The sequence below is a fragment of the Balaenoptera physalus genome (assembly GCF_965194825.1).
Source record: "Balaenoptera physalus genome assembly, chromosome: 16".
NCBI classification, from domain to species: Eukaryota; Metazoa; Chordata; class Mammalia; order Artiodactyla; family Balaenopteridae; genus Balaenoptera; species Balaenoptera physalus.
The window spans coordinates 42,158,867-42,171,908 of NC_138898.1; the positions used below are offsets into that span (position 1 = coordinate 42,158,867).

The window sequence follows — 13,042 nt, forward strand, 5'->3', positions numbered from 1 at the left end:
AATTATGATAAAGGATAAAATGATAAAAAACAATGAGCATAATGAAGCTCTTGGTGGCACAAAATTCAACTGAAAGGAGTAGAGGAACATAGCACACTAAAAGTGGTCTATTACCTTTGCGTGTTTAGGGTGCCTTGGCATCAGATAATATGTTTTATCGTGAAAATGAAAAGCACTGGTTAATCTGAGTTCATTAAGGGAACATGGACTAAGAAAGTTCTTGATTTCCACTTCCCACCTCCATCACCTTGAAGCCATACTTTCTCCGGCTCCCTGCCCCACCTTAATAAATGGCAATACACTATGACTAAACTAAAACTTTTAAATCCCCTCTCTATAAGGCGTCAGTAATTCCTGTCTTTCTAGGAGCCCTTATAATATATCCTGGATATATTCACTTCTCTCCATCTCCCTCCCTAACATCCACAGTCCATGTGGCACCATCTCCCAACTGTAATAACTTTGTAACTAATCTCCTCACTTCTGTTTTTGCCTCCCCCTGTTCTCCATGTAGCAGCCAGAAAGAACTCTGTAAAATGTGAATAAGGCAGTGTTGCTTCTCTGCTTTTACAATAACTTATTATTCATGAAACAAAAGTGGAAACTTCTCAAGCAGCCGGCATCTACCTTCCTCTCCAGCTTCAGATCATACCATCCTCCTCTTGCCCACCCTGCTTTAGGCACAATGCCCCTCTTCTCCATTCCTCTGATATGCCAAGTCCCCACCAGGGCCACTGCACATGCAGTTCATTTTTCCTGGAACACTATTCCACTGACTTCTCATAAAACTCACTTCATATTTTTCAGATGTCGCCTCAAATGTTACACCCTCAGAGAGGTCTCTGTTGATCATCCTAACTAAAGGAGTCCTCTTTTGAGTCTCCCCTCCATCTCTCATATCCAAGTTACTTTGTATCATATCATCTTGTGCTTTTTTTTTCCTTTATATCAGTTATCAAACATGGTAATTATCTTACTTGATTGTACGTTTATATGTTTCTGTCTCTAGACACTAAAATCTAAAATTTCATTAGAGCAGGAATTACCTCCATCCTGTTCACCACTGTTTTCTTACTACCCAGCTCAGCACCAAGAGTAGCTGCTCAGTAAATAATTTCTGAATAAAAAAATGAATCTTCTGAATAAGACCAGCTTAAGATATTCTCTATGAGGTCAACTGGTATTTCTATGCATAAAAACCCTAAACTGATGTCCCTGAAAAAAAGACCTGTCTAAGAATGTTCTGTTCATAGCAGCTTTATTCATAAAGTACAAACCTGGAAATGAACCAAATGTCCATCAATAGGAGAATGGATAAACAACTTACAGTAAATGGGAATATTATTCAGTAATAAAAAAGAATAAACCTGTGACACACTGTCTCAAAAACATTTTGTAAAAGAAACCAAATAGAAAAGAGTACATTCTGTATGATTCCAATTATATAAAGTTCAAGAGCAACACAAAACATTTATGGTGATAAAACTCAGAGCAGTGGTTACCTATAAAGGGTAGAGAATGGCTGAAAGGAAGTACAAAAGAACCAGATATGTTCTACATCTTGATAGGTAAATGGGTTACATGGGTATATATATATATATATATTTATAAAAATGATTAAATTGCTCACTGTATGCAAATTTTATCAGTTTTTTAAAAGAACAGAAGTTCTAAATTTGCTTACTCAGACATCACATGGGATGCAAAAACCGAAGAAACAGAACCACACTACTAGCCACTTTCACCAAGGTCTACCTACTCATTTGTTCGTTTTCCTCCTAAATTTCTACTCTTCTCTGGCAGAAAAATAAAAAGGTTTGGACCAAAATGTTTGATTAATTGTCCCATGTGGCAACATACTGGAAAAATATCTATCACCATGAGAGAAGATTTAGTATGCATTCATAGGTGAATAAACCATATATAGCTATGACGGAAAGCATTAGCCAGTACATAAGCAATTATAGGACTAATCAATGAAGAATATTAACGAGATGCCAAGTTATATCAAATGACGATGTGACATGAGAACTCCATCATGAACTGTGTGCTAACGGACCTCTAAGCCATAGTTTGAGCATGAATGTTATGGTTTTTAATTTTTCTATCCCCCAAAACACCTAAGAAATGCTACACACAGACTCATGATGGCACACAAATGCATGAAATGCAAACAAAGAAAATATAAGAACAAGAAACAGAGACATGTAATTAGAATGTACAAAAAAACCTACATGAATCCAATATATACATTTCCTTATAACACTCTATCCCCTAAACAGCCATGTTCATCCAGAGTTGCAAGGACCAAAACAGCAGCCACGAGCCACATGGAGCTACTGAGCACTTAAACTGTGGTGAGGACAGATGAGAAGCTAAATTTTTAATGTTATTACATTTTAATAAACTTTAATTTTAAAACAGAGTTTCAATTCAATTTCTGGGAAGTCTTAAGTATGTTTGTTATGTAACTTGTTATGTAAACCTACTTTTTCAACTGTTAACTTTATGGTATATAGATACAGACCATATTTCCAATGAAAATTTAATGTCATAATTGAGACGTGCTGTAAGTGTAAAATACACACTGCTTTTGGAAGACTTAATACAAAAAAAAAATAGACTAGCTCACTAGTAATTTTTTTTCATTCATCACATTTTTGAAGCGATATTTTAGATTCACTGGTTTAAATAAAATAAGTCTTAAAATTAATTTCACCTGTTTCTTTTAATTTTTTTAAATGCAGCTACTGGAAAACTTAAAAAGTACGTATGTGGCATGCATTATATTTCTACTGGGTTGTACTATTCTGAGGCTTATATATCTAAATGCAGACTAAATATATCATTATGATACATTAATTATTAATATTTCAAACACCTCCTGACCTTTTCACTTGATTGTCTTCTTTTCTTTAGTTGAATGAAATCTGTTTCCACCCTTTCTGCCAGCTCTAGTTTCCTCTTGTTTCTTTTAAATGCAGCTAAACTGAATCCTATAAAAGAAACATTAAAAATAACATTTGAAAAATATTAGGGCAATGGGGCAGATGAGATATCCTGAAGAGCCTTCTCAGGACAAAATCCTTGAGAATGTTGGATAAAGGGTTTTATAAAGTCTTTTCAGTGTACACTGAGGTGGGAGGGAATAAGAAAAATAACCTAAAGTAAAAAAATTAAGAAAAAGGTCAAATCCAGAGAGACAAGTGAGTTCTGAAGGTAGATGCTCTCCAGGAGTGTCTGCTAAGGCATGCCATGGCCAGCTCTGGTTTTGAAGGTCTCTGTGCATAAGAGACAAGAGCTGAGACTTGGGACAATGCAGCAGGAGAAAACGTATTGGAGATCATCCACATAAAAAGGGGGAACTCCAAAGGGTGATATGCCCAATGAAAGGGAAAACTAGAAAATGCCGTAATATGCAAAGAATCAGGAAACTTGTAAGTCACAGCCTTGGCTATAAACGTAAGAGAAGAAAAGTCCTGTTACACTTGGCTGGTTTGGGAAGGGGAGCTCTGTTTTGTCGGGGTGTGTGTGGGTGTGTGTACGCACATGTGTGTGCGCATGCACGCACAAGGTGGGATGGGGCGGGGGCTGCTCTTGAAGAACAATTAGAATTATAAGAACAAAATACATATCTATATGACATTAAAGTATAAAAAAATATTTAAAAGTTCAGGCAGAATTAGGAGAATTTGTGTTACCTATGTGGCCTGAAAAACACAAAAAAACAAAAATGATCTTGGTGAAGTAATGCTTCAAAAACCCATTAAATGCAAATGCAAATACTCCCTGGAAAAACCACCTTAACTCACCCAGACCTCAAAGAATTCCCATGTCCCAATTAATATGAGCCCATAGTTAAAAAAACAGTTCATAAAAGGAATGAGAAATAAATCACCAAGAATGAAAAAATAAAATTCAGCCAAACATCAGAAAGTATAATCCAACCGGCAAAGACCTCAGATACTAGTGTAATCATATATAGAATATAAAACATGTTTATGCTCATGGACATAAAATAAAGATACTGAAAATATAACTAAGGAAGAAAAGATGATAACATTCCCAGGCAGACTTGAGGAAGAACCAAATAGAACTTCTAAAAATAAAAAATACAATAACTGGAATTTTAAGACTTGATATACAGATTTAAACAATTAGATTCAGCTGACAAGAGAAATTACAAACTGGAATATAACACTGAAAAGATTACCAAAGTTTTCTGATAATGGCAGACTAAATTCTTAAGAGCAATTCTCCCACCAAATATTATCAAAAATATTGGATAAAATATGAAAAATACCACCTTAAAAGCATTAAAAACCTTATAAAAAGTATCGAGCTTTTCTGAAGGTAAACTGAAGACTAAAGCTATTATTATTGCACTGTGAGCATTTGCCAACACTTGTGCACTTGAATTTGATTCCGTGGCATCAAGGAGAGGCATAAGTCAAACCCAGAGCCCATTAAAGGCGGGAGTTTCATAGGAGACACTTCCCACAGCAAGCTAGGGATTGAAAGGGCCAACATCCCCACAGGAAGGGTGAGCTAGAACTAAGCAAGTCCACCCCTACCCTCTACCCCAATACCAAGTGCATTTAGGCAAGGTGGTTATCTTCAATGCACTGAAAGGAAATATCTGCTCACCCAGAACACTATATCCAGTAAAATTAACCTTCAAAAATGAAGGTGAAATAAAAATAGTTTCAGGTGAACAAGAATGAGCAAATTCATCACCAGCAAGACCTGTACTAATGAAAATATTAAAGGGTGTTCTTCAGTAACAGGCAAAATAATACAAAGTGAAAGCTCAAAGACAAAAAAGAAAAAAAAAAGGTAGGGGAGAGGGGTGGGGAATTAAGTGCAAAGAAAAGAATATATGTGCAGGCAAATCTAAATGAAAATTGACTGCAGTAAAACAATAATTAAAGTGTCACAGTGTTTTTAAGTGCATATTAATTTTCCCCACATTGATGTAAATTAATCAAAATAACAGTGGGAAAATAACAAAGATACTCTAACATACTACCTTTAAGATTAATCAAGAAAATTTTAAATAAGGAAAAACAAATATGTTAGGAAAAGTAAGTGGAAAAGGAACCAGAGTTGCCCTCAAGACAAAGTCTAAGAACAATAGTGTAGTAATGGACAAAAAAAAAGTAATGGAACTGACCAACAAGTTTAGAAACAAACTCATGTATATCCTAATAGAATTTGAGAATAACACTGCTTTTTCATACCAGTGGGAAATCTATATGTTATTCAGTAAACTTTCTTGGCACAATACATTACCTATTTGGGGAAAAAAACACAAATTAAATTCCTACCACACGCTACACACAAAACTGAAACCTTATAAGTATTAATGATTTAAACATATAAAATCTAAAAAAAGAAGTCCAAAAAGATTAAGCCATCACACAGTAGGCATAAATACCAGTCTTTTTATATCAGTCTTTTCTGAGAGAGACTTTATTTTTTATTTTTACTCGTTTCAACATTAAAGTAGAATATTTTACATTGAATGTTATCAAAGCCAGAATCCATCAAAAGGATGGTTCATTGATAAAACCACATAAAATTTAAAATGTCTACAAGGCAAAAGACATCATATGCAAAGGTAAATGATAAATGGCATCTTTTTAAATTTTAAAGTATATGCAAATAGTTACAGATAGGATTAATAACGTTGAATCAGAATAGTCTGATATAAAATTAATAAGTTGGAGCTAGAGGGAAGATGGCAGAGTAAGAAGCACCAGGAATCCATCTCCCCACCTAGACAACGACTGGCCTGCTAGAATCTGTCTAATGTAAGTATTATACAACTCTGGAGTCTATTAAAGAGGAAGGTTTCCAGGGGAAAGCTTCATTGTAAACTATGGTTAATCTGGGTCAACTTCAGCTCTTCACACAGTAGCCTCCCCACACTCCATCCCCAACCCTGTGGCAGGCAGCTGGGCACACACTCCTAGAGCAGCTTGCACATAGTTTGTGAGAGTCAGGGTGGGTAATAAAGACGCTCTCCTCCAAATACCAGAATCTGTGCTCTGATTGCTGGTTCTGGTCACAGAGGTACAGACTCAGAGGCAGACAGCCATTGTTGCAATGCCTCTCCCTCCAGCTGAAGTGACCTCCAGGGAATTTAAAAGGCTAGTCCTTGTCTCCCTTTTTGGAGACAGACATTTAAGGAGATATACAAATGGCCAAAACCCACATGAAAAGATACTCAACAGCATAATCATTAGGTAAATGAAAACTGAAATCACAAGATACCACCTCATACCCATTAGGATGGCTATTACCAAACAAACAAACAAAAAACAAAATAACAAGTGTTGATGAGGGTGTGGAGAAATTGGAACCTTTGTGCACTATTACTGGGAATTTAAAATGGTGTAGCTGCAATGGAAAAGAGTACAGTGGTTCTTCAAAACATTTAAAACATAATTACCATATAATCCAGCAATTTCACTTCTGGGTACCCAAAAGAATTGAAACAGATATTTGTACACCTGTGTTCATAGCAGCATTATGTGTAATAGTCAAAAGTTGGAAACAACTCAAGTTGCTTCAACCCATTCAATGTATAAATGATAAACAAAATGTAGTATATACATACAATGGAATATTATTCAGCCTTAAAAAGAAATTCTGACACATGCTACAACATGGATGAACCTTGAGGACATCATGCTAAATGAAATAGGCCTGTCATGAAAGAAAAAAAAATGTATGATTCCACTTATAAGAGGTACCCAGAGTAGTCAAATTCATAGGGACAGAACTAAGAATGGTGGTTGCCAAGGGCCAGGTGGAAGGAAACAAGGAGTTAGTGTTTAATGAGTACAGAGTTTCAGTTTCTCAAGATGAAAAGGATTTTGCAGATGGATGGTAGTCATAGTTATACAATGTAAATATACTTAAAGCTACTGAAATGTACCATTAAAAATGTTTAAGATGGTAAATTTTACATTGTGTATTTTACCGAAATTTTTTTAAATGCACATGAATATTTATTTATAGCAGCATTATTTATTATAGCCCCAAACTGGAAATAACCCAGATGCCTTTCAATGGATAAATGATTAAACAAACAGTGGTACATCCACTGTTTAGCAATAAGATGGTACAAGCTATTGATAAGAACAACCACCTGGATGAATCTCAAGAGAATTATACTAAGTGATAAAAAGCCAATTCCCAAAAACTCATATCCTATATGATACCATTTATATAACATTTTTGAAATGACAAAATTATACAAACGGAGAATAGATTAGTAACTGCCAGGTGTCAAGGAAGGGGGGAAGGTTGGAGGTGAGTGGGTGAGACTATAAAAGGGCAACATGAGAGATCCCTGTGGTGATAAAAGTGTTGTGTATCTTGACTGTCAATACTATCCTGAATGTGATATTGTACTGTAGTTTGGCAAGATGTTCCCATTGGTGGAAACTGGGCAAAGGGCACATAGAATCTCTCTGTTGTATTTCTTAGGATTGCATGTGAATTTATAAGTACTTCAAAATAAAAAAATTGAAACAGCATAACTGGCCATATTAACTAGCCATATGAAATTAAGTGTTGATATATCATATACCAGTTATGATAAAACTCTACAATTACAAAGTATGTTTAATATCATGTTGTCTTTCAAAGTACCTTACACAAAGGCAGAAAAACTGTAAGAACACAATCTACCCAATAGAAAAGAAGAAAATAGGATTCCTTGTGGTGGAATCATGCGCATAAATTGAAAGAATAGAATAACGTCCTTAATCTACTCTTTACTTAATTTAAAGATGTATCCCAGGTCCAATCAAAGCATAAAACAGCTGAAAATTAAGGAACAGATGGTAGCAACTTTGTAGCACAAACTATTTAAGGTTGTCCTTTACCAAAGGAAAACAAAATTACTTTCCTTTCAATTTCAACTTTAATGAATTTTCTGGAAGAATTCAAAAGAATGTACACATTCTATCTCAGACATTCTGAAAACTGAATGCGCATTGAAATTACCTACAAAACTTTAAAAACTACAGATGCCTGGGTCCCATCTACAGAGTTGCTGTTTTCATTGATTTTGAGTGCCGCCAGGGCTTCTGAATTTTTCAAAGCTCCCCAGTAACTCTGATGTGCAGCCAAAGTAGAAAACCACTACTGTACTGGTTACACCTAACTCCAGATACGATCAATCACTAAAATCATCTTATTAGTCAGTGCTAAAGTGCTAAGCCTATTAAATTCTGATGAAATCATATCACCAAGATCATTTTCACATCCAACATATTAATGACAGTGACAATGATATTAATAGTCAACGTCTGAGTGTTTCTATGCACCAAAAATTGGAGTCTTGATACATTACCTCAAGGAATCACAACGTCTCCATAAGAAAAGTGTCTTGGAGGTAACTTGCCCCAGGTCACATAAAGGCCTCTAAAGTCTGTGCTCTGAGCTACTATGTGGTCATCAATGGCACCAACTATACAAAGCCAGACTTCTCAAAAGTAGACAGCAAACCTCTTAGGAATCTGGCAATAGCCAGCAAAACAGTAACTGCACATCCTCTATGAGTCAGCAATTCTACTTCCAACTATCTACCCCAATAGAACACGTATATATTAAGTGACGTGTACAAGAATATTCATGGAATTATCAATGTTAATGGCAAAATCTAGAATCAACCTGAATGCCTACCAATAAAGAAACAGCTAAATAAATATGGTAAAATGCTATTCAACAGTTTAAAAATTAATTCATCTATATATATCAACATGGACAGATTTCAAAATACATCTTGCTGCATTACAAAAAATATTTTTAAAAGCCATGTTATAATACAACTTATCTACAAACTTACTAAAGATACTACAGTATGATACCATTTATCTACTTAAAAAAGAATACTGGGGCTTCCCTGGTGGTGCAGTGGTTGAGAATCCGCCTGCCAATGCAGGGGACGCGGGTTCGGGCCCTGGTCTGGGAGGATCCCACATGCCGCGGAGCAACCGGGCCTGTAAGCCACAACTACTGAGCCTGCGCCTCTGGAGCCTGTGCTCCACAACAAGAGAGGCCGCGATAGTGAGAGGCCTGCGCACCGCGAAGAAGAGTGGCCCCCACTTGCCGCAACTAGAGAAGGCCCTCGCACAGAAACGAAGACCCAACACAGCCAAAAATAAATAAATAAATAAATAAATAAATAAATAAATAAATAAAAGTGAAATTCTAAAAAAAAAAAAGAATACTATGTATTCTTTTCCAGCTATATATGTTGGAATACTATATATTCCAACATTTCTGTTGGAACAGAGAGAAGCAAATCAAACAAGTAACTGTGGTTATCAGACTGAGCAGGAGTCTGGGATTGGGAATGGAAGTAAAAAGGAAGACCAGGTTTATGTAGAATGCTTCAGTATTTAAGAAGATAACTTGGACTTTCTTGGTGGCACAGTGGTTAAGAATCCGCCTGCCAATGCAGGGGACACGGGTTCGAGCCCTGGTCCGGAAAGATCCCACATGCCGCGGAGTAACTAAGCCTGTGCGCCACAACTACTGAGCCCGCGTGCCACAACTACTGAAGCCCGTACGCCTAGAGCCCATGTTCCGCAACAAGACAAGCCACCGCAATGAGAAGCCTGCGCACCACAACAAAGAGTAGCCCCTACTCGCCGCAACTAGAGAGAAAGCCCACACACAGCAACGAAGACCCAACGCAGCCAAAAATAAATAAATAAATAAATTTATTTTAAAAAAAGACGATAACTTATTCCTCTACCACAAAATTAAAAAGTAATAAATACAATGGTTAGACACATGTATTAATTTATATTATTTTTATTATGATATTTGTTAATAGTACACATTTACAAAACATCAGTTCCAGCTCCTGGTAATGAAAGAATAGCTTATATGAGACTAACCTACAGACCAATAATAATTACAAACTCTGGGCAGAAGTTTCAAACTAAAAAAAAAAAGCCTATTTGAAGGCAAGTGACCAAAAGCTGGCAGAAATAGGAGAGGATTCAACCACTGAAAGAAAAGAAACACACTGGGTGAGATCCAAATTCAAACAGCTTTCCCCATGAGGCACTCCCCACTCTGTGAGATACACAGAAAATAGAGCTCAGGTAGAAAACTACAGTCTTATTGGCCTGAGATGAAGGAGTCCGGGGCTACTGAAGCCACTGGAAAGTTAAGGGAGGAATCCTGGAAAGGAGAAATCCACAAAAAAGGAAGCCCAAAAATCTATGTAAAAGTCCCCTCAAATCCTGAATGAGTCCTTAATTGTTCATACAGGATGCAAGATTCTGTAAAGTCCACTGAGGAAAATAACAGCTGAAAAGTGAACAGATGTTTTAGTAAATACCCACTGTAGGAGAGACAAAATTTAAAATTTGAGACTTTCCACTGAAACCCCAAAAAGGCCATATCCCAGGAATAAAGACCACAAACTAGTACTAAGAGACAACTCTGGGATTAAGAAAAAAACTGAAATAGACTCACTTTAACAAAGCCAAAAACCAGGCTGTGACAATATCAAGGTGAACTGCAAATGATTTAATTACATGTTAGAACAAACTCAACATCATTCAAAGGATGATAACAAATCATAGTCTCTAAAATGTATCATCCACAATGCTCAAGGTGTAATTTTTTTAAAAAAAATTGAGACATGCAACTAAACAGGAAAGTGTGACCAAGGTCAAGAAAAAAAAAAATCTATCAATAGAAACTGACCCACAGGTTACCTAGATTTTAGAATTAGCAGTCAAAGATTTCAAAATAACAATGATAAATATGCCAACAATGGATATAATGGGTGAAGACATGGGAAATTTCAAGACAAAGATGAAGGCTGTTTTTTTTAATGGAAACTTTGAAACTGAAAACATAATATTTTATATTTTTTAAATCATAACATCAGATTAATATCAAATTAGATACTGCAGGAGGAAAGATCAATAAACTCAAAGACCAATTCAACAGAAATCAAACAAATAGAAGTGTGATGGTTAATTTTATTTGACAACTTGACTGGGCCAGAGAGTGCCCAGATATTGGTCAAGCTTTATTCTAGGTGTGTCTGTGAGGGTATGTTTGATAAGGTTGAGATTTACATTTAAATTGATAGACGGAGTAAAGCAGATTGCCCTCCCTATGTAAGTGGACCTCATCCAATCAGCTCAAGGCCTTAATAGAACAAAAATGCAGACTCTCCCCGAGTCAGAGAAAATTCCTCTTGCCTGACTGCCTTTCAACTAGAACATCAACTTTTTCCTGCCTTCATACTTGATCTGAAACATTAGCTGTTCCTGGGTCTCAAGCCTGCCAGCCTTCACACTGGAACTATACAATTGACCCTCCCAGTTTTCAGGCCTTTGAACTTGGATTGAAACTACCCCATTGGCTCTCCTGGTCTCCAGCTTGCTGACTGACCCTGCATATCTTGGGACTTGTCAGCCTCCATAATTGCTTGTCAGCCTCCATAATTGCTTGTCAGCCTCCATGATTGCCAATTCTTTATAATATCTCTTTAGATAGATAGATGATAGATAGATAAGTATCTTATTGGTTCTGTCTCTATGGAGAATCCTGACTACTACAGAAAGCACAGAGAACAAAGACTGAAAAAAATCAGAGCCTCAGGAACACATGACAGTATCAAATGTTTTAATATAAGTGAAATCAAAGTCCTAGAAACAGAGGGAGAGCATGAAGCAGAGAATCCAATAGTTTTCCTAATTTGATTAAAAACTGAACCCTCAGATTCAACAGGCACAATAAAACTAGCACAAAGGAAACCATACCTAGGTGAAAACAAATAGAAAGAACAATTTTTAAAAAACAGTCAGAGAAAAAAGAAGACACATTACACACAAGGAAGCAATAATAATCATGTCTAACTTCCTAGCAGAAACAATGGAATCCAGAATATAATGGAATAACATCTTTAAAAATGCTAAAAGGATACAATGGAATATTATTCAGCTATAAGAAGGAAATTCTGATACATGCTACAACATACATGAAAACATGCTAAGTGAAATAATCCAGACACAAATGACAAATATTATGTGATTCCACTTAGAGGAGGGACCTAGAACAGGCAAATTCATAGACAAAGAAAGCAGAATAAAGGTTACCAGGGACAGGCAAGAGGAGGATGGGTAATCACTGTTTAATGGGTACAGAGTTTCTGTTTGGGTTGAGGAAAAAATAGAAATGGAGAGTGGTGATGGTTAATCAACACTATGAATGTATTTAGTACCACTGAATTATACACTTAAAAATTGTTAAAATGATAAATTTTATGTTATGAATATTTTACCACAATAAAAAAAAAAGAAAAAAAGTGCTAAAAGGAAAAAACCTGCCAACCTAGAAGTCTATATCCAACAAAAATGTCTTTTCAAAGTAAAAGCAAAATAAGGATGTTTTTCAGATAATGAAAGCTGAGAAAAGTTTTCACCACTACATCTACCACATTACCAGAAAATCTGTAGCATTCCAGGCTGAAGGAAAAGATGCCAGAAAGAAATTCAAATCTACATATAGGAATGAAATATGTAAGTACATGTGAAAATGTGTAATAAACTTAGAATAAACCTTAGAAAGACATTCTAAAAGCTGAAGGGGAATAAAAACCTACAAATTATGCCCCCCAAAAGGTAATCAAGTATAAAACATTATCATTAACCAGCACCAACATACCATTTTATTTCTATTGAGGATTAAACAAATGGCTGAGTATAAGATGGTATTTAAAATTTTTTTAATCTAAATAATAGTTATAATTTCTCCTTTTAAATTCCCCATAGGTCAGAGCCATTCTTTTTTTAAAAAAAAAAAATATATCACTTAACTTTCAAACGCTTTATTCAAAGAACATTTCTTGTTGATTGGTTTATATAAGTCATAAAAAAAATCTATGGCACAATATGTTTTTCTTATTACAAGTATAAAAAATAGTCAAAAATAATTTTTCCACCCTGAAAAAAAATCTAGTACTATTTTCTAACACATTTTTATATAAATG

At 35.6% G+C, this 13,042-nt stretch overlaps 1 protein-coding gene across 12 annotated transcripts in view; it reads right to left on the minus strand.

The window, feature by feature from the left end:
* The window catches only part of TASP1 (taspase 1), a 385,678-nt gene that overhangs the window by 306,625 nt on the left and 66,011 nt on the right, over positions 1 to 13,042 (minus strand). For all 12 annotated transcript variants that reach the window (XR_014254563.1, XM_082428637.1, XM_082428634.1 and 9 more), the window contains one exon: positions 2,890 to 2,996. Coding sequence is in view for 11 of the 12 variants with exons in the window: in XM_082428637.1 (XP_082284763.1) it covers positions 2,890 to 2,996 (107 nt within the window). In the remaining variant the exon portion in view is untranslated. The remainder of the gene's footprint in view (positions 1 to 2,889; positions 2,997 to 13,042) is intronic.